Source organism: Lathyrus oleraceus, chromosome 5, assembly GCF_024323335.1.
Source record: "Lathyrus oleraceus cultivar Zhongwan6 chromosome 5, CAAS_Psat_ZW6_1.0, whole genome shotgun sequence".
Taxonomy (NCBI): Eukaryota; Viridiplantae; Streptophyta; class Magnoliopsida; order Fabales; family Fabaceae; genus Lathyrus; species Lathyrus oleraceus.
The window spans coordinates 42994244-43020960 of record NC_066583.1 but is presented as its reverse complement, the minus strand read 5'-3'; the positions used below and the strand labels follow the sequence as shown (position 1 = coordinate 43020960).

General features: G+C 38.4%; 1 protein-coding gene across 1 annotated transcript; it reads left to right on the top strand.

The window, feature by feature from the left end:
• Positions 1 to 6570: 6570 nt before the first annotated feature.
• Positions 6571 to 7185, top strand: LOC127078631 (uncharacterized). The gene has a single exon (XM_051019072.1). The coding sequence runs from the start codon at positions 6571 to 6573 to the stop codon at positions 7183 to 7185; it is 615 nt and encodes a 204-aa protein (XP_050875029.1).
• Positions 7186 to 26717: the final 19532 nt, after the last annotated feature.

Here is a 26717-nt window from a genome sequence, read left to right as displayed (position 1 = left end):
CGTCCACACTACTAGCTTGAGCAAAAGTGGTAGCTTCCTGGATGAGGAAAACAGACGACAACCCAAATAAACCTCCTTTCTTCACCCAATGACCCTCTATCTCAGACTTCTTCAAGTGAAGAGCTTCAACAATAATACTAGACCGGGGAATCTCCTCCAATACACTAAAAGGTACTCTACTAGAAACAGGTATCCCCAAAAGGTGAGAATCTCCCTCCAACGTAGGCACAAGCTGAAAATCTGGGAAAGTGAAACAATGGTAGAGAGGATCATAGAACTGCACCAATACACTCAAAAATCCTTCAACCCCCTTACCTGTAATCTCTGACATTTTATTAGTTTTGATTTGAAAACTTCTTACTTTTGGGTTTTGTTCGTACTTTTTCCCTTTTCCCTTGGAAACAGTAAAAGCGCGGTGGTGACTCTTGTTATTTGATGTCTAGCTTATCCATAGCTTGATGATCATGAATTTACCGCTACAGATATGTAAATTTTTAAACAACCTAATATGGATGATGTGAAAGCCGACTGACGAATTTGAGAAAACATATATCTAGGAAAAAGTAATGACTCATCGAATAATAATCTGGATGATGTGAAAGCTGGTGAATTATTCGTCGATGATAAGGGGAATGCGCTGGCGAAAATAAGTAGTGCATAATTTTATCTATTTTCTATAATTTATGCAAAAGACTCGTAGTCGATGTGACAAGGATCGTATGATAGTGTTAGAAACATGAACTGTAACCTTGGGTCCTGTTTGCCCCCAATTTTAATATTAAGTGATTTCTTTGCTACGCTACTTAATTTAGTTGTTTTTTCTTTCAAGTTGTTTACCAAAATTTCTCTTTTTGATTTCTCTAGTTATACACCGATTGGATAAGAATTCGATACTTAAACCATTAGTCTATGTGGTTCAATATCTATTTTATCACTTCAGGATAGACATGCACTTGTGGTTGCATCAAGTTTTTTCCGCCGTTGCCAAGGACCAATTGCATTTAATATTGAATTTTTGTTTGATCATTATATATACTAGAGCTTACTTTTATGTTTATTTTATTGTGTTTGTTTTTTGTGGATTATCGTTGCCCTTGTATGCAAATAACTCGTTTCGATTATTCTATTTTGTTATCAAAGTAATTTGAGCAATAAATTCCTTGTGTTGTTTCTTGTGTGGCATGCATGAGGTGTATCCAAAATATGGCCAATTATATGAACAATAACCATGAAGACCCTTATGTTGGTACCTATGGCCCATGGTGGTTAGATCACCCAATTTTTTTCCATAATAACCATTCCCAGTATTATGAGGAACCACCAAATCCCTAATAATCCAACTTTGAAATGTTAATAGAGAGTTTTATTGAGACACAGACTTACTCTAACCCGGAATCTATGATGGAGAGTTTTTTGGAAACACCAACTCTATGAATGAAGAGTTTAGAAATCGAAACCTCCTCACTAATGAGGTTCTTAGGCAATTGAACACCAAGGTTGATAATATGTCACTCACACTAAAATGTTGGTGACCCAAATCTCCCAAGTGGCTCAACAACAAGCCACTTCTTCCATCCCTCTCGGATCATTTCTAGGGCAGACCAAACAAAACCCTAAGGGACATTTAAATGTCTTGACAACCCGTAGTGTTAAGGAAGTGGGTAGTTCTAGTGTATGTGTGTGTGTTAGAGAGAGAGAGAGAGGGAGGGAGAGAGAGAGAGAGAGAGAGAGAGAGAGAGAACATGGTTAAAGTTATTGTGTCAACGCCACCTTAAAATGAGGTTGTTAAAGAGGTCGAAAAGGAAGCATCCTATGTTGATCCTCCTCCCTATAAACATATTGTTCCTTTTCAACAAAGGTTTATGAGAGCCAAGGTGGAGGCCTAATTCAAAAAGTTGGTGGAACTTCTCAAGAAGATCCATCTCAATGTGCCTTTTATCGAGACACTAACCCAAATACCCTCTTATGTCAAGTTTTTAAAAGAGATCCTTTCAACAAAAAAAAAAACTAGAGGACCATGAAATCATGACCATGACCATTGATAGTAGTGTCGTGATATAAAACATGGTTATCCCTAAGCTCAAAGCTCCAGGAAGTTTCTCTATCCTTTGTCTTATAGGCACCCTGGACTTTGAGAGAGCTCTAGGTGATTTAGGGGCTAGTGTTAGCCTAATTCCTTTGTCCCATAGGTGTGTTAGAGTATGTCCCGGTGACATTAGGAGAGCATTATGTACCGATGGACTTTGTGATGATGGGCATCGATGAATATTGCCAAATCGCAATAATTTTAGGAAGGCCTTTCTTAGCTACGACGGAGGCCGTCATAGATGTCAAGAGAGAGAAGTTGAACTTTAAGGTGGGAGATGAGAAGGTCAAGTTCATTTTAGAAAAACTATTTAAGAACCATTATTTAAGGGGAACTTATTGTTTGGTTGATTTGTTAAGCGATTGTGTTCATGAGAATGCACCAGAATCTCTTCCAGCCACCAAGTTGGATGAGAGTTTAATTAATGGTATGAAGGTTGAGAAAGTTGATACTCTAGCTAAGGGTTTTGAAAAAGCCTTGGGGGAAAATTATATCCCTACTAACCAAGGTCATGATGTGTCTTCTAAGAAAGGTGGTAAGTCCAAGAACCACAAGGCCCGTCTATGGCCAAATAAGAAAGGGTCAAAAGAGAAGAATACAATTAAAGAGAAAGTTTGTGAAAAAATGGACCAGAAGTATGTACCTCCTCATCGGAGGTAGAGAAAAGAATAAGGATATATGGATTGGATGTCTAGAGTGAATTATATCCCTTTAATGCCTAAGGGACATCTTAAGCACTCTAATTTTAAGGAGGCACCCTCTTGTGTTGATGATGTAGATGGTCAGGCTAAACTAACTTAAACAAAACGCTTCGTGGGAGGTAACCCATACTTTTTTGCACTAATTTGTTTCTTTTTCAGTTAATAAAAAGCTCACAAGAACGAGTTCGAATAAATGCTAAATTATTTCAATGTACCGCCAAGGAGGCGGATGTTATTCCTCCACCCACACGTCCCACCAAACATGAAGCGAGCGTTTTGAGTGCATATCACAATAGGTGGGAGTGGGTCTAATCAGAGTGGACTAGGATGACGTCTAAGATATGATGCAACAATTTATGTTGTGGTTCCCACCTCTAGAATGAGGTTCTTGTGAGTTCTACCCCTTATTTCTTGCGCTAAAACATTAAGATCAATGTTTGGTTCAAGTTGGGGGGAGGTATCTATTTATTTTTATCGCATTTTTTGTTCTTGCAATTTTATGTTTTTGTTTCTTCCTTGTTTTTAGTTATTTTCTAGTTTGATTAATCCATTAAAACCACTTTTTTGTAGCTTTTTCCAAAACTAAGATCGTGAATTTTTTATGACAAACTTTGGTTGTGGGGAAGATGAGAAAGTATATAGAGTTTGAGGGAAGAAAGGCTAGGACTAGTGGCATTAGGAAAATTTGAAAACTTAGGTGTGACCCGAACACGTTAGGTCTCCCGGAGTAAGAACGTGAGTCCAAAGTGTAGATTTGTGCCATAATACTCGGCTCTGGGAATTATTTCCTGATTAGTTTATATTGATGGTCTGGTATAATTTAGATTTGCATGTATGCATGATTAGTTGATAAATAAATAATTTTGGGCACCAAAATGATGAAAAAACAATAAAGCCAACTAGACCTTCTAAGTTGGGTAACCCTCACCCAATTATTCATCCTAACGACAGTTGAACCTCAAATGTCATTCCAAAGTGGACTAATAAGCGCCAAAGTGCATAAAGTCATCGAAATAGAACAAATATAAAAAGGTGCCTAGACAAAAAATCTTGATCGATCTTGTGCATGTGATGACATCAATAATTCCAAATTCCTTAATACGATTGTCTGAATGAAGGGGAAAAAAAAGAAGAGATTTAAGTCCAAAGCATAGTTGGAGAGGTATCCGAAAGGGAGACTTAACTATGTGGTTTTAGCGCGATTAGTGTTCTTGCCATACCTTTGTTTATAGATGATTACCAAGAGAACTAGGCATTGTCGATCGGAACAGAGACTCGTGTATAAGTACTATTTACCCCATTTCCGTATGCTTTATCATGACGTGACCTCTTGATCAGAAAACTCATGAATGCTAACTTTGTTGCTTAAGGACAAACAACAGTCTAAATTTGGGGGAGTTTGATAAACAATCTTTGCATAGTTCTTTCTAGTAGTTTCCTATAGTATTTTGCCGCATTTAATTCGACTTCCTTTCATTTGTCATATTTTATGCTTTGGTTTTTTGTTTTATTTTGAATTTTAGGGTCTAATGATAATCGAAGCAAAACGGGAACAAAGGCAAGTGAAACGGAACGAAAACGGCATTTTGGCAATTTCTACAATGCAAAAGTTAGGGGGCTGCTACGACCACCCGTAGCAAATGGTACATGCCATAGAAACATGATTTCCCAAGGCCCCCTTCTGAAGCTTTTTTTACTAGAGGTAGTGTCTACGACAGCCACCCATAGTAGTTGCTACAGGCCATAGCATGGAAGCGAGAGAAACTTCCAATTTTTGTTTTTCTTCCATAAATAGAAATATCTCCTCTTAATTGTGGCTCTTAGGAATGATTGGATATGAATCAAATCTAAATATTTTGTATTGAACCAATGATATATTTCACTTTTATTATTTCCCTATAAAGATGATAGTCTGTTATGAATTTAGGATTCCCAACTTTTGTATCTTCTTCTTTGTTTCCAAGTTTCTATTTTTCTTTATAACTCAAGTCTCCAAGGGAGCAATTTGTGGAACAAGGTCATTTCATAATTCAGGTTTTCTATTCATTTTCTTTATATTGTTCATCTGTTTTGTTTTAGTGATATCAGTTTGATGATTAATACTTTGTGATTGTGTTTGTCCTCACCATGAGTCAGTATTTTCCTAGGGACTAGGGGTTATGAGGATTGTTTGATGACCTATTGTATGATCTGTTACTATCGATTGTGATAATTTTAATTAAACATATTTTATAATTAGAGTGCATGCATTCCAACTTTTTTATGAAAGTAAGTGGTTCTCAGGTGTCGACCATAGTCTGAAAGTATATGTGTCGATACCATAGCGCAAATTTTTAAACAACCTAATACAAATGATCTGATAGCTGACAAACAAATTTGAGAAAACATATAGCTAGGATAAAGTATTGACTCGTCGAATAATAATCCAGACAATGCGAAAGCTGATGGATTATTCATCGATGATAGGGGCAATGCACTGGGGAAAGCAAGTCGTGCCCAACTTTTTCTATTCTCTATAATTTATGCAAAAGACTCATAATGGATATGACAAGGATCATATGATAGTTTTAGAAACGTGAACTGTAACCTCGGGTCCCATTTGCCCCAATTTGATACTTAAGTGATTTCTCCACTAAGCTACTTTACTTTAGTTATTTTTTCTTTCAAGTTGTTTACCAAATTCCGTCTTCTTGAATTATCTAGATATACACTGATTGGATAAGAATTTGATACTTAAACCATTGGTCTCGACATGCGTGCACTTGCGGCTACATCAAGTTTTTGGCATCATTGTTGGGGACCAATTGCGTTTAATATTGAATTTCTTTTTTATCATCGTATAGACTAGAGCCTACTTTTCTCTTTATCTTATTGTGTTTGTTTGTTGTGAATTCTCGCTCCCGTTGTATGTGAGTAACTCATTTTGATTATTCTATTTTGTTGTCATAAAAATTTGAGTAACAACTTACATGTGTTGTTTCTTTTGTGGCATGCATGGGGTCTATCCAAAATATGGTCAGTTATATGAACAATAACCATGAATACCCTTATCTTGGTACCTATGACCCAAGGTGGTTAGATCACCCAAAATATTTCCATACTAACCACTCCCAGTATTTTGAGGAACCACCAAATCCCCAACAATCCAACCTTGAAATGTTAATGAAGAGTTTTATTGAAACACAAACTCACTATAATATGGAATCTTTGACGGAGAGTTTTATGGCAACACAAACTCTCCTGAACGAAGAGTTTAAAAACCAAAACCTCCTCACCAATGGGGTTCTTGAGAAATTGAACACCAAGGTTGATAATGTTATCACCCACACCAAAATGTTGGAGACTCATATCTCTCAAGTGGCACAACAATAAGTTGTTTCTTTCGTCCCTTCCAGATCATTTTCGGGGCAGCCCAAACAAAATCCTAATGGATGTTTGAATATCCTAAAAACCCGTAGTGGTAAGAAAGTAGATAGTTCTAGTGAGTGAGAGAGAGAGAGAGAGGTTGAAGTTAGTGTGTCAATGCCACTTAAAAATGAGGTTATTGAAGAGGTCAAGAAGTAAGCACCCTATGTTGCTCCTCCTCCCTACAAACCTATTGTTCCTTTCCTACAAAGGCTTATGAAATCCCAGGTAGAGGCCCAATTCCAATAATTTATGGAACTTCTTAAGAAGATCCACCTCAATATCCCTTTTACCGAGGTGCTAACCCAAATGCCATCTTATGCCAAGTTTCTAAAAGAGATCCTTTCCAACAAAAGAAAGCTAGAGGACTATGAAATAATGGTCATTACCCTTGATATTAGTTCCGTGATACAAAACATGGATACCCCTAAGCTCAAAGACCAAGGAAGTTTCTTTATCCCTTGTCATATATGTACCATGAACTTTGAGAGAGCTCTATGTGATTTAGAGGCTAGTGTTAGCCTAATTCCTTTTCCCGTCTGTAAGAAGTTAGATATGGGGGACATGAAATCTACCAATGTGTGTTTACACCTTGTCGATAGATCAGTTAAGTATCCCATAGGTATGTTAGAGTACGTCCCAGTGAGATTAGGAGAGTATTATGTTACAGTGGACTTTGTGATGATGGACATCGATAAAGATTGTCAAATTCCTATAATTTTAGTAAGGTATTTCTTAGCTATGGTGGGGGCCATCATAGAGGTCAAGAGAGGGAAGTTGACCTTTAAGGTGGGAGGTGAGAAGATCAAGTTTATTTTAGAAAAATTATTTAAGAACCCTTCTTTAAGGGACTCTTGTTGTTTGGTTGATTTGTTAAGTGAATATGTTCAAGAGAATGCACCAGAATCTCCTCCTACCACCAAGTTGGAGGAGAGTTTACTTGATGGTACTAAGGTTGACGAAGTTGATACCCTAGCTAAGAGTTTTGAATAAGACTTGGGGGGAAATTATATCCCCACTAACGAAGACCATGATGTGTCTTTTATGAAAGGTGGTAAGTCCAAGAACCACAAGGCCCATCTAGGGCCAGATAAGAAAGTGTCTAAAGAGAAGAAGAAAATGAAAGAGAAAGTCCATGAAAAACCGAACCAAAAGTATGTACCTCCTCAATTAAAGAAGAGAAAAGAAGAAGGATGTATGGCTTGGATGTCAAGAGTGGATTGGACCCCTTTAATGCCTAAGGGACATGTTAAGGATTACAATTTGAAGGAGGCACCCTCTTGAGTTGAGGGTGTAAATGGTTGAGCTAAACGACCTTAAACAAAGCGCTTATTGGGAGGTGACCCACGCTTTTTCGCACTAATTTGTTTATTTTTTGTTTGTTTCTTTTTCAGTTAATAAAAGACTCATAAGAACGAAGTCAGATAAGTGCATAATTATTTCAATGTACCTCTAAGGAGGAGGATGTTATTACTCCACCCGCATGTCCCACCAAACACGAAGCGGGCGCTTCGAGTGCATATCACAATAGGTGGGAGTGGGTCTAATCAGAGATCCAAGGGATGAGGACGAACCAAAGTAGGCAAGGAGTGGTCTAGGATGATGTCCAAGTTATAATGCAACAACTTATGTTGCGGTTCCCACCTCCGAAATCAGATGCTTGTGAGTTCTACTCCCTCTTTCTTGCGCTAACACGTTGTGAACAATGTTTGGTTCAAGTTTGGGGGTGTCTATTTATTTTCTTGCATTTTATTTATTTTTATCTCATTTTATATTCTTGCAATTTTATGTTTTTGTTTCTTCCTTGTTTTTTGTTATTTTCTAGTTTGATTGATGCATTAAGACTACCTTTTCTTAGCTTTTCCCAAAAATAAGACAATGAATTTTTTATGACAAGCTTTGGTTATGGGGAAGATGAGAAAGTATATAGAGTTTGAGGGAAGAAAGACCAGGACTAGGGGCATTGGGAAAGTTTGAAAATTTAGGTATGCCCTAAATATCTTCGGTCCCTCACAGTAAGGATGTGAGTCCAATGTGTATATTTGTGCTATAGTACTCGACTCTAAGAAGTATTTTCGAATTAGTTTATATTGACGGTCTGACATAATTTAGACTTGCATGTATGTATGATTAGTTGAGAAATAAATAATTTTGGACACAAAAATTATGAAAAGGCAATAAAGCCAACTAGTCTTTCTAAGTTGGGTAACCCTCACCTGGTTATTTAGTCTAACGACGGTTGAGCCTCAAATGTCATCTCAAAGTGGACAATAAGCGCCAAAGTGTGTAAATTCATCAAAAAATAAAGAAAAATAATTAAAAGGTATGTAGCGGGAAATTCATGATCATTAAGCTATTGATAAGCTAGAGATCAATTAACAAGAGTTGTCACCGTGCTTTTATTGTTTCCAAGGGGAAAAGGGAAAAAGTACGAACAAAACCTAAATAGTAAGAAGTTTTTATATAAAAACTAATAAAAGTCAGAGATTCACAGGTAAGGGGGTTGGTTACACAGAGGGAAGGTGTTAGCATCCAAAGTGTCATAGGTACTCCTAGGGAGCCCTTTTTGTGTGCATATGTATTTTGTACAAAGTGATGTTTACAAACAAATAGAATGGGGGGATGAGAAAAGAATTCATTAATTATATTTTTGTGTTTGACAAGACCTTCGGACTTGTGCCTACGTACCAACATAAAAATGAGGGATCAAAACCTCGTAGTTCGTGCTATAAATTTCAAAGTGAGTATGTTAGTTTTAACAAAAATTAAGTTTGAAAGGCACAAAGACCTAAAATGGTTTGAATGGGTTAGTTATTTTTGGATTTTTGAAAGTTTAAGTCAAGTATGATTAAGTTTATTTACAAGTTTGATTTATGAAAATAAGTTTGAAAATGCAATGGCATGAGGCCAAAGTTACTATCTCTTTTAAAAGTGGTCAAAGTTTAGGACAAAAGGAGTTTACACAGAGAAGGTTTTAAAAATGGAGGGAGAGATTTTGAAATTAAAGAAATGGGGAGAAGATGAAGAGACTACCCTATGTACAAAATTTAAAAGTTTAAAATTGAAAAGATCTTACCAAATGGGTAGCAATCCAATAGACAAGTATGTCAATAGAAACCTAGAATTCCCTTGGACTTTTTAGAATCAAGAAACACACAAATGCATAATTATATCAATCTTGAAGAGCAAAGGCATCAAATAAAGATGGCCTCATCCAAGGTTGTCCATTTTAATGATCTTCTTCAAAATAGCCCATGCAAAAGATGAATTCCACAAGTCACAGGTTCAAAATAACAGCTTCACAATGATCATGTTGTAGATGAACCTTAGAGAGATCTTCAAAGATGTATCAGATGAATTCAAATTGCAAGCTCTTGGTTCTTCAACAAATTGGCATTGGCCAAGTCCATTATCAAAGGAATGTTGCCTAAGTTCTAAGTCCATTTGGGCAAGATCAAACCAACAGTCCACTCAAAAGTCTTTTAGGGTTTTTGTTATTATTATGTGCATTAATGGTCATAGACCACACAAACAAGCAAAGTATACACAAACAAAATAATATCACACAATATGGTCCAAATGGACAAAGTGAAAATTACATTAACATTAACAATTAGAATGATATATATAATGGCAAATGAAATAAGGTGCTGAAAGTAAATTGCATTAAAGTAAAGACTTGAAGTTAAAAATTAATAGTTAGTAAGTTAGTAGTTAATTTTGTTTTGCTTTTGCTTTTGCTTTTAAGACATTATTTGGAGAACACTCAACCCACTTGCCACAAGAATGGATCCTTGAACCAAAACATCTTCCAAAGGAAGGAAAGAAGGCCAAGTTTCCACATAATACCATGGAAGAGGGGAGACTTACAATCTTACTAACTAGAATGCTTATGCCTTTTGTGTCACAAATTTAGCGCTATGTTAAGCAATCGTAATTAGACTTATGTAGAAGTCACAACTATTTGAGGCCGAGCAATAAACTTTTGGTGTTAATGCATGTTGGAGACATAGTATTGAGAGCTATGCTCATTAAACATACCACACACAAAAAATATCCAAAAGGTGTGGCCTAATCTCATCCATACTCATGTTAATCTTTCAATCAACTAGCATTAGGACTTTGAGATGTCATTGGCCAAATGGAAATGAATGAATGAAGAAGGGGAATTAGATGAAGGGGAAGGGGATGAATGAGATCACAAATTGGTCAAAGGAGGACTTTTACCAAATTAATATTATTCATTCATTTTGGGAGATGGAATGTACATTCCATCAATCCCCTAAATCCAATATAATTAACTTGACAAAGTCAAATCAACTTTGATCAAGGTCCAACAACAAATAAGAAACTCAATTAAGTCAATACAAATGGCCAACACATTTAAAATGACATTTATTCAATTAAAAATAGTAAAATAATACATTAAATTTAAATATGTTTTGTCCAAATCCTAAAATCTCATCAAAACACCAAATAAATGGCCATGAGATTTATCATAGGTCAAACAAGGTCAAAGGACCTTGGATAAAAAATTTCATAATTTTTGAACACTTAAAAATATTTTTAAACAATTAAAAACAAATGCAAAATCAATGAATTCTTGAAAAATATTAATAATGATCCAAAAAATAATTTTAATTTAGAATATGGAAGAGAAAAATATTTGGAAATTTTTGGTGAAAGTCCCATATTTTTTTGATCAATATTGAATTTAATATGAATTATTGAAGAAAATGGAATTAAAATGAAATTCAGAAAATTCAAAAATACGTGGACCATCAGATCTCCCTCATTAATTGAGGTGGCAGATCTGATGATCCAAAACACGCGCTCCATGTGTTCCTTAGTCAAACGCGTTGTACACATGGTATTCACAAGGGACAGTTAAGATTAAAACATGGAAGATGGATCCCATGGCTCAGACTCAAGACACATCATCATCGGAGCCAGAGCTCCGGTTGTCTTCTCTGGTGAGCTGCACCGGACTGGTCAACATGAACCATCACCAAAATTCAAAACAAGGACATGATCTTAAAGAAAAAACATCACTGAGCACGAATATGACCTCCAATACCTCCAATTCCAAATATATTAAGAGATATGTGGAATTGAAAAATGAGGTTTATGATCTGAGTTGCTTCGATTTGGCCTCAAAGCAACTCAATCTTCTTGCCTACATTGGTAGGACTTCAGACAACTCAAGAATCAATGGAATTGAGCAATAATTTAAGAGAATCGAAGAGTTTAAAATTTCTACAAATTACCTTTAATGGAGGTCTGAGCTTGCTAGATCTTGATCTGAATTGTGCTTGGCTTCACTTCACTTGCTTGCAGGAGAGGAATGGAAAGGTTTAGAAGCAATGGACTCTTGGAGAATTGAATTCCAAAACAGTGGAGATTCAAGCTTAAATTCAAATGAATTTATCAGGGTTATCCTCTTAGCGTGAAGGGTTTTCAATAGAGATTCAAGCTGGCGCAATGTCTGTGTGATTTTTGAGCAAATGCAGCTGTATATATAGCCAAATCCATGTGATATTTGCACACTCTTTTCAACCTTCCAAAATTGGCAAATGATGATAGCATGGTGCATGGGCGCGCATAGGCCCATGAAATGATAGTTTGAAGTCCAAAATGAATGATCAGATGTGTTGAAGCAAGCTTGGAATGCAAGGCAATTGAATATTGTTGTTTGAAGTTGGATCCATGTCAGATGTGTTAAAGAGGAACAATTTTGATGTTGAACACTTTTCCATTTGGAACTTGTAACTTGAAGAATTTTGAGGTGGAAGTTTGGAAAAATTTGACATATTAAAAATTTTCTAAGTGTCAAGCCATATGTCTCAATATTCCATCTTGCTTAACTTTTTATAGGAGCCTCAAATGACAAATGTGTCTTTATCAAAGTTGTATCTATCTCAAAGACCTTCAAAATGGTCACCAATTTCATGTCATTTGGATTTGAAATGATAGATTTATGCATTTTTGAAGTTTGGAAAAATCACTTGATCAATGGTATTGGTCAAAAGTGACCTATAATGTAGCCTCATATCACATGTTCAAAGAAGTTGAGTTAGATCCTACTCCAACCATCAAAGTTGAAGTAGACACATTGAATTTTATTGTGCAACTTGGAAATATTTCATCTCATAAAAATTGAGAAAGTTATGGCCTTGGGAAGTTGACTTTCAAATTAGGGTTTAGACAAAATGACCTATAATGTTTCAACATAGAAAATGATTTTCCATGGAAAAATAGCTCTAGGTATCAACATGAAAGTTGTTTATAATGTCATTTAGAGTAAAGTTTCTCTTGGAATAATTTTCATATGGTGAAAATTGTAGGAGATAGGATCTAGGGAGACCTAGTTTTGATCAGATGAATTCATCTGGCCAACCACCATCAACCAACTTGCTAATTTCCAATTCTATTGACTTTCTTGGCTCATGGTAGATCATATATTCATAGGATGATGAAATTTGAAGTTTCCCTTGATAAATTTTATCAATTGGTGAGATATAACATGTAGAGATCATTGGGACTCCAAGGCAAATCACCCTCAAACTCTTGAAAAAAACTTGATCAATATAACATGTAGAGATCATTGGGACTCATATATGATGTTCATAACCATTCTTAAATCAATTCTTGGTTGTTCTCTTTGTTCATGAAGGTCTCAAACCCTAGATGTGATCAATGAATAAATGAGATCATGCCCTACCTACAAAAAAGAGTTAGATAGATGCAAAAGACATATTTTGGTATTTTAGTTAGTAAAATGATAATATACAAGTATGATATAATCAGAAAAAATGCTTGGTGATCTCTCCCAAAACAAAACCAATGAAAGAGGGGTAAGGAGGATGCCAAGGTATGATCCCAATGCTTATGATTATGATGGAATTGCATGAGGGATCTTAGGGTCAAAATTGGGGTCTTACAAGGTCCTAGACCAAAAATCTCGATCGATCTTGTGCATGTGATGACATCCATAATTCCAAATGCCTTAATATGATTGTCCAAATGAAAGGGGAAGAAAATTGAAAATGAGACTTAGGCCCAAAGCATAGCTAGAGAGGTGTTAGAAAACGAGACTTAGGGTCCATGGTTTTACCGCGGTTAGTGTTCTTACATACCTTCTTTGATATATGATTACCAAGATAGCTAGACGTAGCCGATCGGAACAAAGACTCGTGTATAAGTACCATTAACCCCATTTTCGTATTCTTTATCATGATGCGACCACTGGATCCAAAAACTCATGAGTGCAAGCTTTATTTCTTAAGGAGAAGCAACAATCTATTTTTGGGGGGAGTTTGATAAGTGGTGTTTGCATCGTTCTTTCTAGTAGTTTTCCTTTATTATTTTACCATATTTTGTTCGATTTCCTTTCATTTGTCATCTTTTATGTTTTAGTTTCTGTTTTATTATGAATTTCAGAGTCTAATGAGAACCCACGCAAAGAGGGATCAGAGGCAAGCGAAATAAAGCGAAAAGACATTTTAGCAATTTCTCCGTTGCAAAAGTCTGAGGGCTGCTATGGCCACTCGTAGCCATTTCTATGTGTAATACCCTACAATTTTTCCTGGAAGCATGGGATTATGTTTCACACTTCATTGGCATCATACTAGGTCATACTCATTGCATACTGCATTAGTGACTTGGAAATCAGGTTTTGATTGATCACTCCTTAACAGAAGGAGCCCACACAAAGCAAGATTGAGAATTGGACTTCATTCTCTAAGTATACAATTCTCAAGGGTCTCAGGGGGCTCCAGGTATCTTATTATGGTCCTCAGTTCATCAGTGAAGGATTTAGAGCCATCAGAGTGTTCATCTGGACTTAATCAGGAAATTAGGGTTTCATGGCTACCTACAACAGGAAATTTATGGTTGGAAGTAGAGGAGATAATCCATGTCATGATTGGAGAGGCATCTTGGCCTAGGAAGACTCACAATTATCTCAGAAAGATCCATTGGCAAGCAGTGCAATCAGTTACCGATCAATTTTGCCCTAAAATTAGGGCTTGGTATAAAATCAGTTTACTTCTGATTCTTTGGGTGAAACTATTTTCCATGGCCCTCCATATGTCCACAAGGGTCTACATACAAAAAATCAGTTTTTAATTTGAGCCAGAAGTGCTTCAATTGATCACTGGAATCAGGAATCAGACAGTTTGGGAAAAGTCAACTGTGGGGCCAAAAAAGTCAACTTCTGACTTTTTGAGAGTGGAATCTCAAAATTCATGCCTAGGGGAGCCTACATGTGAAATTTGATCAAGTTTGGATCATGGATTCATCATTTAATCAGGAATTGGAAAAGTTACTTAATTTGGAAATGGTTGACTTTCCATTTTGGGCAAGTTTTTTATGATTTTGCACTCACTTTAAGCCCATTTTCCATCAAGATAAAAGCTCCATTTGAAACTTTCTCCAACATTAAAGTTGTTCCTCTTGTTCCAAGCCTTCTAGAAATATAAAGTTTTCTCCATTTGGATCAAAATTGAGAACGTTATGCTTGGTTAAAGTAGGGCATATTTTTAGAACACTTAGAAAAATTTCTAAGTCTAAGAATCTTTAAATTTTGTCAAACGTTTTGGCCTGTTTTCTTGCACTTCAAGGCACCAATTGAAAATATTTTCTTCACAACAATTATACCTTGTCATGTCCTCTTTCACCTCCCTTTGGATTCATCTCATTTGGATCCATGGTTTGAGAGATACACTCACTTAAAGTCAGTACCATGACTTGAAATTTCTAGGCAGATTTCAAGTTACCTTGGCCAGCCTTGCATTTTTTCAGTTTTGCTCAACTTTAGGCCTCTTTTTAGGTTACTTCTACTCACCATTTCTTTTAACTTTGAACATAAAAGATACTCTCCAATATGCCATCTTTCATATGCCTTTGGAATGAGATTCATAGGATGTTTTGTTTGCAAGATATTAACCTTTAAAGTCATCACTTAGACCTGATTTTTGTGCCCAGCATTTATGCCTAACTTGCCCAACCAATCTTGCAATGGTGTGACATGAGCTTGAGGTCACTTTTTTATCTTCTTCCACTCATTATTTCCATCCATTCTCAACATGAAACATGCCATACTCCATATTATCTCTCTACTGTTTGCATTATCTCCTCAATTTGTGATTTGCTCATCAAGTTATGTTGCCACAAAGTCACCACCTTGAATTGATTTCTTACTTGCTGCCAAACCAAGCCATGTATGTTGCACAAATGCAAGACTACACGGCCAATGTTTTGATTTCCTTATTTGGCCATACATCATATTTCCATTCACCTAGAAGTCTTGCCAAAATAAGAAACATTGGTCTTGTCATACAAAACCCTGACCTCAGCACCTCACGTGCCCTCTTTCCCATTTCTAATACACCTCACCAAATGCAACTAACTTGCATCACTTGCTCACCCCATGGATAAACAAATTATTTTAGAGCCCATTAAGGAGTATTTGACCCACAGTACTTAAAGCAAGAAACCCTAAGCATGAAAGGAGGGCAGCGGATTTTCGAGCAAGAAAGGGAAAGATTCATTAGAGGTCAGCTTTTATTTCTCAGCAAGTTCTCGAGGTGAAGCTCTTGAAGCACCAAGGAAGCATCATTTTCTTCTAGTCTCTCCACAGTCAAGAAGCAGTGGACTAGACTTCCACTAGGTAATTCTCTTGCTCCATTTCCATAGCCATTTTATTGATACATCTATTCTCATTATCATGCTTGTTTCATTACCGTTTACAATGCTAATCATGTACTTATGCTTACTTCTGAAGCCCTCAGTACGAGGCATTGTTCATGGTGTTGAGTTGTGTTGTTTATTTTTTACTCATGTCCGTGTTTATATTGACACCTTGCTGTTAACTTTTCTCCATGAATAAGCTACCATTTCACCTAAAAAAAGTTACCACGTTAATCATCGCATTTTGTACTTGAGATCTAGGCTTTGCTTCAAGTTTTTTGATGTACTATAGTGTTCGTATTTTTGTGTTGAAGTTGAGAGAAACATGTTGTATTTCTTGCGTTTTTTGCATGATTAGGGTTAGGGTTTGGCTCAAGGAAGAAGACGACTGCGTGTTGTCTTGAGAGCCCTTGGATCCATCGCTTGTGTTTTAATCTTGTCCGTCCGTTTTGGTTTTTGTCTCTTAGTGAATAAAATGAAAGTGACCGATTGATTTATGTTCACATGGTTATTTTAATTAAAACGTTCATTTTAAGATGTCACGCCCTGATTTAATTGTGGTTTGGATCGTGGGCTTTCACTGGTTACTTTTAACACCCCTCGTTTATGGCCCATCAGTGCATATCACTTATTTCCAGTTCAGTCATAAAATGCTAATACACCTCCCTTTTCATGTTCTTTTTTAATTCCCGATTTATTTCTGTTTTGATTTTAATTAATTTAAAATGTTTTCTTTGTTCATAAAAATATTCAAAAATATTTTCCATATTGCTTGATGCCTTATTTAATTTTATTTAATTTTTATTTTCGCATTTAATTAGTATTAATATTTTATTTTAATTATTCATTCTAAGTGGTCCATTTTAGCATACATTTGATTCTTGATTTTATTTTTATAACTTAAAATTATTTTCAGCTTCTGATTTTTGGGATGAAGGTTGACCACTGCCCCATGGTCAACCTGACTTTTTCTTATATTTTTATTTCACATTTTCAATTTATTCTTGATTTAATTTTAACCTAGTTTTGTTGATTGACTTTTAGTTTGACTTCTGTGTTATTTCAATTAATTCATATACTAATTTTCATTATTTTTAAAATCTTTTTGGGGGATGATGATGTCCTGACCCCACCTTACTTAGTTTAATTTTTCATAATTTTCCTGATTAATTTGCTATTTATTTGATACTTATTAAGTTGGCTCGAATTTTCAGTTGACTTCTTTATGATCAATGTTTGATTTAGGGATTGCTTATGGCAATTGAAGAGATCTTTTGATCTTCCCTTGTTCATCTCATAGGCCATGTATTAGAGGCCTTTTATCTTGATTTTATCTGATCCTTACCTCATTTCTTGATTTAATTATTTCAGTGGACCCTTTTTGTGCATCTTTTCATCTGTCTGATTCATCTGTTATATGTTATACTTGTTTCTTTCATCCATGCTTACTATTGCTTGATTTTTTAACATGTTCATACTTCCCATGCCTTGTTTAATGCTACGTTATTTCATTCTTTGATTCTTTGATTTGATTATATACCTGTTTACTTATCTGATTTGATTGATAACTGTTGCCTACTTGTATGATGATTGAGGCATATATTCTTATTGTTTGATTGCCATGAACCATCCCCATTCGTAACAAATGTACCCCTATTCCATAAAGTGTATAATATTTATTCTTTATTCATCTGTTAATACAAGAATTAAAACGAACATCCGATAATCATTTCAAAACAAGATCAAAAGCTCGATCCAACGTCGAGTAATCATTTTCAAAATTTAACAGAACCAGCACGCATTCATCCATCCTCTTGTAAGTCGATCGCCTCAGGCATCGCCATCTACCCTTATCCATGGCTCCTCTCCTTGCTCCGTCCGTCGAATCTTGTTCCGTTTAGGTAGCACCCATTAGGTAGAACCCTTTGTATGATAACATAGGTAGAATTCCCTTATTCTTTGCATGCTAACATTAGGTAGATGTTCCCTTCTGTAAATCCTAACACATAGGTCCACATTGCATGATAACTCTAGGGCAGAGCTTCCCCACTTTTAGACCTTTCGTGCGTCTCCGATCTTGTGGCATGTCAGTCCGTTCTATTGCAAAGAGGTAACTGCCTAAGACTCGATTCAGCAAGCTGCGACACCTACTGCTAGGACGTTGAAAACATTGCCCATTTTCCTTTGACACAGCTGCTATCCTCTTTTGTAAGTCCATGTTCAGATGGCAATCCTTAACCCCTAGTTACCCGAACTACGGTAGCTCTGATTCTCATGTTCAGATGAGATACGTAGGCACGAGACGCGATGTCTTGCCGAGTTTGACTGACGACTAACAACTAATCCTTGCTTGCTTTCGCCCTTGCTGCGATTCTTTTCTCTCGCCCTCTTTGCGATCGAGACCTTCCCTTTCTCTTGCCCTAGTTGCCGTAGTTAGCTGAACTATGTTTTGCTCTTGCCGTAGTTAGCTGAACTATGTTTTGCTCTGATTCTCATTCCAGATGAGATACGTAGGCATAAGACGCGATGTCTTATCGAGCACATTTCTCTTTCGCCCATAGGTAGCCGAGCTACGAAGACTCTGATTCTCATACTCAGGTGAGATACGTAGGCAGTGGATGCGACATCCTTGCGAGTCATTTTCTTTTGACCTTCTTTTAGAAGATAGTACCTTAGATATACCTACACCCTTTAGACTAGAACAAGAGTGGATACCGTAGAGTACTACGGATGCGTAGGGGTGCTAATACCTTCCCTTCGCATAATCGACTCCCGAACCCTAGATTTGGTTGCGAGACCTTGTCTTTTCCTCTCTTCAGGTTTTCTTCGATCGTTTCCTTTCCCTCCTTTGGGATAAATAACGAACGGTGGTGGCTCTTCTGTTTTTTTTCCTGTCGGTTGTTTTTCGCGTTGCGACAGCTGGCGACTCTGCTGGGGACCGAACCCAGAATCTCTGGTTTCCCTATGCGAGTCCCTCCTAGCTTTTGTGAGTTTCTTGTTTGTTGGGTGTTTATTCTTTTGTACAGTTATTTACTTTCAGCATTTATCTACTTTATCTTATTGCATTGTGTACATATGATTGTTGTATCTGCTGGATCTGTTGGGTTGGTTGTTTGTTGGGGTGGGTTGTTCTATGAGAGATAAGCCCACTACCCAGGCTTGAGCGTACACACAGGTTTTAGTGTGGATAGTCATGAGGCTTGCGTAGCATGTTGCTACGTTAAGTCGTTCATGAGACCCACATCCAGATGAGGTTTCTTTTGGATATATTCTGTCCTACGGGTGTTCTGTAACGACAGGATGTTCCTTTAGAAATCGTCGACTCTGGTGACCATTTCCCGGGGACTCAGTCGAGGCACTCCTCCGAGACGCGATTATGTTAGCTCTGGTGGGCGCATTCTCGCTGCTCAATCCGAGGACCCAAGGCTGGGAACTTGCTTTTAGGATGTCCTATTGAGGGGAGTCAGTGGAGGTCTTTTGTTTCGTAATAATACCAAACCTTCAGCGGTAAACGTATTATTCTCGACTGAAGGGCTAGAAGCTGACAAACTTCTGTTCTTAGAACCTACCAGTGAGGGGCGGGCTAAATTCAGGAAACCTTAACCTTCAACCAACCCGGTTTTCTGGTATTCTTGTTGGAGCAGAACCTTGATCTCTTATATGTTCTTCAGTGGTTTTCTCTTCAGACAGTGCGACCTGACAGTTGTTCAAGCAGATACAGTAATCCTAATTCCCATGTCACTGCATTGCATAACATCATTTTGCATTCACATCATTTAACACATGTTTATCTATTTCCAGGGGTTTATATCTTCTTCTTGATTCTAGTCGGGGTTTTCTGGTTCTCCTAAGATGGATATTGGCAGAAAAAGACATGTCGCCTACAAATTTCCTGTGGTTTGTTTGGATCTTATTCAACAGCTGATGAAGTTAATGGATCATGATTCTCTAGAAAGATTCCGGAAGGATTACGGGTTGATTCTAAGTTTCGTTACGGTTCTCCCCAAAGATCAACACGATGCTCTCTTTACATTGCTGCAGTTCTATGACCCTCCATTGAGGTGTTTTACATTCCCAGATTATATCTTGGTCCCTACTTTGGAGGAGATTGCCAATTTTCTCGGTGTTCCTATCAAGTCGCAGTTGCTATTCTACAGTTCCGAGTTTCTGCCCGAATTCAGCATGGTTGCTTCAACCACATATTTGGGGAAATCAGTCTTGGAGTCTAATATGTGTCAGAAAGGAGGAGTCAGTGGTTTTCATCTGAGTTTCTTAGTGGGAGAAGCCAAGAAGAAGCTTGAAGATGGTGATCGGAGGTGTTTCAATGTTGTGTTGGCTCTTGGTGTATACGGGATTGTCCTATTCCCTAATGTTGCAAAATTTGTGGACGTAGACGCAATACGCCTCTTCGTGTTGGGAAATCCAGTGCCGACCTTGCTGGGAGATTTCTTTCATTCAGTGCATCACATGAATGAGAATAGAAAAGGAGGATTGGTGAATTGTTGTGCACCATTGTTTCATAAGTGGTTCAGTTCTCACCTACCCAAGTCGGGAGCGTTCGTTGATTTCAAGGACTCGTTGAGTTGGTCGAAGAGGTTGATGGGGATAAGAGCTAAAGATATTTCTTGGTGGTCTGACCGGAACTTGCTTCGGGCGAATATCATTCACAGTTGCGGGAACTTCCCGAATGTGCCGTTGGTAGGAAGAAGAGGAGGAATCAACTATAATCCTTCTCTAGCAGTCACACAGTTTGGGTATGCTTTAAAAACTCCGCCTTTGGAAAAAGATGAGGAAGAATCTTTGTTTTTCCATTCTTCATCTGATCTGACTGTATCCCATAAGGCAGTTGAGGCCTGGCTCAAGGTAACCAAGAGAGGAAGGACTGTGCTTGGAAAGGGGGATTGCAGGACTTATCCTCAATATGAAGATTGGCTTCGGGGAAGAGTCAAAGAGTTTAGTTTGCCCTTTCCTATTGAAGAACCTTTGTATCCGCCTACTCCTGAGCAGTAAACAATGGTGAGCCGAGAGGAGTATCACAAATTGAAGGATACCATGGAGGAACTTCAAACTGAAAACTCGGAGTTGAGTATGAAGTTGCAAGACTTTATGCATCTATACCATGAGGCAGAATATCAGAAGGGGGAAGCTGACAGATTGCAAGAGGAAGCGGAAAATAAATTGGCTGTGGAGGTGAACTTCTTCAGGAAAACTGACAAAGCCTTGGGTTCATCCGGTTCTGAGTTGAGGCGAGTTAAGCAACAGTTAACAGATGCCCGTGGTGAGTTAGCTAAGTGGAAAAAACAATGGGATGCATTTTCAGCTTCTCGGAAGGCAAAAGAGGAGGAGATGGTGGCCCAATTGACTGGTCAGATGGAGAAGTTGAAGACTCTGCTGAAGGAGAAGAAGAATGAGCTCCTGTGTGCCCGTACAACCAATGGTTACATCACAAATCAACTCGACAAGGCTCAAGAACAGATTGAGGAACTCAAAGTGCTGGCGGGTTTAAAGAAATCTAGACTTGAAGAGGTATTCGGGGAGGATGATGGGGATTATTACATAGAGCACATCAAATAACTGGATGAGATTATTCACAAGAGGAATTTGCTTATCCGGCGTTTGATAGAATCTCCAGATCATCCTGACACGGTGGCACTGCTAGCTGAAGTTAGGAGCAGTCCTTATGGGTTGTATACAGGAGGCTGATTCCTGATTTTTTTCCTCTTTTTACTTGTTGTGTTTCTTTGTTGCTTTGTAGTAATGATCCATAGGCTTGTTGTAGAGATCCTCTTTTTATGTACTGTTGGCTAAGGCCCTTCTCCTTGAACTCATTTGTATGACGGTTTTTCTTTATTGCATCTTGGTCTCAGAAGTTTATCCACGGCTCGATCTTCTTACACAGTTTATCTGATGTGAGACTGGAATCAAGGGGTAGAATACCCTTTGGAATTGATAAACATGTCATTGCATTTGCATATCCATTAGCATGTCTTGCATAACAGGTACCGCCGCGGTGTTCTCATTTTGTTTGGTATTCCACTAGTAGGATAGCTGACTCAGGCATTCACCGATACGGTACCCGAAGGAATCAACGCAGAGCAATGGAAGGCCTACAACCAGAGCTCGCTGAGATGAGGATTCGCATGAATCAGTTCATGGATGTGGTCCAAGGAGTGGCTCAGGGACAGCAGGAGCTTATATTGTTGGTACAAAGGAATCCCCCTACTACTTAATCGGAGATTGTGATTGATCCTCCAGCTGGAGAGACTAATGGACCCAATGGACAGGGGCCTATCCCTAGCCCACGTGTCAACCCTGATCAACAACCCATCCATGATGATCAGGAGGATCAGTTCACCCTGCTTCATGAAGACTTTGACATGGACCATGGTGTGGACCCTATGTTTCGGAGATTGGAGAAGAGGTTGAAAGCTGTGGAAGGGCAGAATGCTCTTGGTGTGGATGTTGCTGACTTGGGGCTGGTCCCAGGTGTGAGAGTTCCACCAAAGTTCAGAGTTCCAGTTTTTGATAAGTACAATGGCAACTCTTGCCCGAAGACTCACGTGCAAGCTTACTTCCGCAAGATGATTGCGTATTCCGATGATGAGAAACTGCTCATGTACTTCTTCCAGGACAACCTAGTTGGGGCATCCTTGGAGTGGTATATGAGGCTAGACAGAGCCCATATTCGCTGCTGGAGAGACTTGGCTGAGGCTTTTGTGAAGTAGTATCAGTACAATGCGGATATGGCACCTGACAGGACTCAACTCCTGAATCTGTCTCTCAAGAGCAATGAGTGCTTCAAAGAGTATTCTCAACGCTGGAAAGAGATGGCTTCCCGTGTTCAGCCTCCGATGTTGGAAAAAGAGATGGCCGACATGTTTATGAACACACTGCCCGGGTCTTATTTGGAGCGTCTGGTGGGTTGCAACACCTCAAATTTTGCTGATGTGGTCTCTACCGGTGAGAGGGTGGAGAACTACTTGAAGACGTGTAAGATCCAAAGTGGGGTTGGATCATCCTTGGGGTCGAAGAAGCAGTTCATAGGAGGATAGAAGAGGAGAGAAGGGGATGCAAATTCCATGTCTTCTTATCAGAGCAGGGGTAACCGAAGGAACAATTTTTAGAATTACCATCAGCAACCCTGTGTTGCAGTTGTGACCATTTCGGCTGCAGCACCAGTGCAACAACAACAACCCCAGCGTCAACAAAATCAGTACCAACAACAACAGGGTAACAGACCTGCCTACCAACAGGGACAAAGGATGATGGATAGGCGTTTCGACACTCTTCTGATGTCGTACGCCCAGTTGCTTCCCAACCTTCAACAGTTGCAACTTGTGCAGTTACACACTTTGGCTCCTCCTATTGGCAGGCTTCCAGTGGGTTATGACGCCAATGCTAGGTGTGAGTTCCACTCTGGGGCACCTGGCCACACTATTGAAAACTGCAAAGCTTTTAAGCACGTAGTTCAGGACCTTATTGACTCAAAGGCCATTAACTTTGCGCCGGCTCCTAATGTTGTCAACAATCATATGTCGCGGCATGGTGGAGCAAATGTTAACATGGTTGAAGGAGAAGTCAAATCAGTCAAGGATGTGTTGAAACTGAAGACTCCACTGTTAGAAATTAAATAATACTTGCTAAAGGAAGATGTTTTCCCCGGTTGCGGGAGCGGTTGTTTGGGTTGTGTTGCATAGAGCGGGGGTTGTGTGAGGCTGTAGCAGGGTATCCAGGCCTTTCTTGACGATGGTATCCTCCGAGCTGAAGACCTATCTGCCCAAAAGTCTGTTGAAGGGGTTGTTGAAGAGGTGTTTGAGAATGCAGATGTTGATCCTCTCTTTTCTGAAGATGCCGTTGATGTTGAAGAATTTACGAATGTTGTTCCTGTTGATTTTATAATTCCTAATGATGTAATTAATTTTCCTGATGTTGTTGCTGATATTCCAAACATTGTGTTTGATTCTGATGTATTTGTTGAACTTGATTCCGATGTATCGGATGTTTGTATTTCAATGAATGAGATTTCTGAGTATGACTGTGACGTTGCCACTATCACAATTTTCTACCCGACCGCTCAGATCAGTGTGCCAGTAGCGCAACCGGTACCACTAGTGCGACCGCATCAATCCACTATGACCATCATGACCCCTGGTCCTTTACCTTTCACCAGCGAAATGGCCATTCCTTAGCATTACGGGGGGAGTGTGTACACGCATGATCATAGAGTGGAGCAGCCACTGAAAATAGAAGAGGTGCAGGATCAAAATCTGAACCTGAAGTTGAAATAAAAGATCTCGCAGTGGACAATGTTGGTGGAATCGGGCGATTCACCAGAAGTGGCAGACTGTTCTCACCGCCAGTTACCCAATCTGATAGTGCTGACGTAGTGGCGAAGGCCAAAGGCAAGCAAGTTGTGAATGAGGGTACCTCTGCACCACAAGCTGGCTCTCAGCGTACTTTCACGAAAGATGTGGACGAGCTCTTGAGAATCATAAAGAAAATCGACTACAAGGTAGTCAATTAGTTGATTCAGACGTCGTCCAAGATATCTATTCTCTCACTCCTGATGTGTTCGGAAGCACACAGGGAGGCACTTCTGAAGGTCTTTAATGTTGCATATGTGCCTCAGGAGATCTCAGTGAACCAACTAGAAGGGATCGTTGCAAATGTTCATGCAAGCAACGGGTTGGGTTTTACTGATTCTGACTTGACGCCAGCTGGACGCGATCATAACAAGGCTTTGCACATTTCGATGGAGTGCAAAGGCACTGTGCTATCCCATGTTCTGGTGGATACAGGTTCCTCTCTCAATGTGCTACCCAAGAGAGCCATGTTCTAGGTTAGAGTGGAGAGATGAAGAAGAAGGGCTAAGTCCTAAGGAAAACAAAAAGATGAGGGATATGAAATGAAACCACCCTAGGAGTTCCTCTCTTTAGATCATATTGATGATCCAAGTGGCTCCCATCCTTTGGAATAAGCAAGCACAAAGTATAAGCAATCAAACAGGTCTCATAAGAGATCCTCAATGTATCTTGTATCTTCTACTTGGATGAACATGGTAATGATCCTCCAATTAAGCTCAAATGGAAACTGCAAGTTCAAGAGCACACACATCAAAAGTTCCATGGGGTAAAGCACTCTCCTAACCAGAGACCAGGGAAACAACAAACTAATAGGGAGATTAAGACTCGAGCCTAATAGTTGTCATGCAATCAACAACCCTAAGTTGAGGTTTCTAACAAGAACTTAACTCACAAGTAAACAAACATCACACACTATATCCATACAAGAGGCTCAAACAATGGGTGGGCTTTAGTCAAGAGGGGTCATGTCAACCTCGACAAACAAGCCAAACTATAAAGGGTAATCTGTAGCTCTTAACCACTAACATTGAATGTTAGGGTGAAGCTGATCAAATCGGTAATGAGGATGAGACCTCATGCTCTTAACCCTGGCCAGGGTGAGCTCATGACAAAGAAAGCGTGGGGATCCAGAAAGTGGGATCCTTTTCCACTTGACAGACTCTGGACAAAGATCTGGGGGACATGTTCAGAAGCATCAGCACATAGTGCGAGCATAAAGAACGACACACTGAATAACGGGGGATTGGCTACTAATCCCTTTTATCCGTCAATTGCCTCTTCTCTTGGAGGTCTTAACAAATAACACATGCCTCTTCTTGGAGGTCTTTGAGCATAATTTTAAACAAACACAAACAGAGCCTCTGAAGGAGGACTTGCCAGCAAAATGCCTGCCAAAAAGGTGACAGGACTTCAGACTACATGAAGTAAGAAGCTAACTACCTGAGTGGTGTGTCAACCATAACCCAATGCTCAAACAAGAGCTAAAGCAAGCAAGCAACTAAGGTACCTGTACAAAGACTAAACAGTTAGTACTTCAGTCATAAAACCAGCAGACAAACAGTGAAACCCTCTAACAGTTACACAATTCAGTGCATAAGTGCCCTAGCACTCAAATAAGCTCATGAGTTCACCACATCAATTAAAACCCTACAAAACAACAATAGGTCAGTACTCAAAAGCATTTGTATCTCACAAGATCAATGATGAGTATCCAAACCTGAAACACAAGACAAAGTTAGTTTATGTGCATTTAAACAACACAACAAAACACCAACAAACAAAAGCATAAGAGATGAATTCAAAACCTAACCAAATGACCAAACCAGAACCCACCCTTCTACACATTACACCTTCAAACACTCCCCTAAATGTCCTCAAAAGGACCAGCATCAAATCCATAACCAAGTGCCTCAAATTGCCTATGCCATGCAATGACCAAAAATAGGCACAAAATGAACTTCCAATTTAGAAACTTCATATCAAATCAGAAATGCATGCAATGACTTTGAGATTTTTTGTACAAGTTCTTCATGTCATGAATAATCATCATGCAAAAAATCAAATCCAGAATGATGCAAATGTTATGTGAACAAAAATGCACCAATTCAATGTCAAAAATGTGACACAAATTGTCACATTATTCTCTATGTGTCAAAAATGATGATAACATGTGAGAAAAATTCCAAATCAGTGACCAATAATTCATATTATGTATGAATGTCATGTATGCAAAAAATTGGATCAGATGGCTCAAAGATGAGGATTTCACAATGCATTGAATGCAATAGATCAAATTAGCACAATGTTCATTCAAAAATTCACAAATAAAAATCCAGACATCAACAATTCATGAAATTAACATCATAAAAAAGTAGACATCAATACAAAACTATGAAAAAAAATTGGGACTCAGCAAAATAATTGAAATATGAAATGGAAATGGAGGGAAAAGGATTATTCAAATCAAATCAG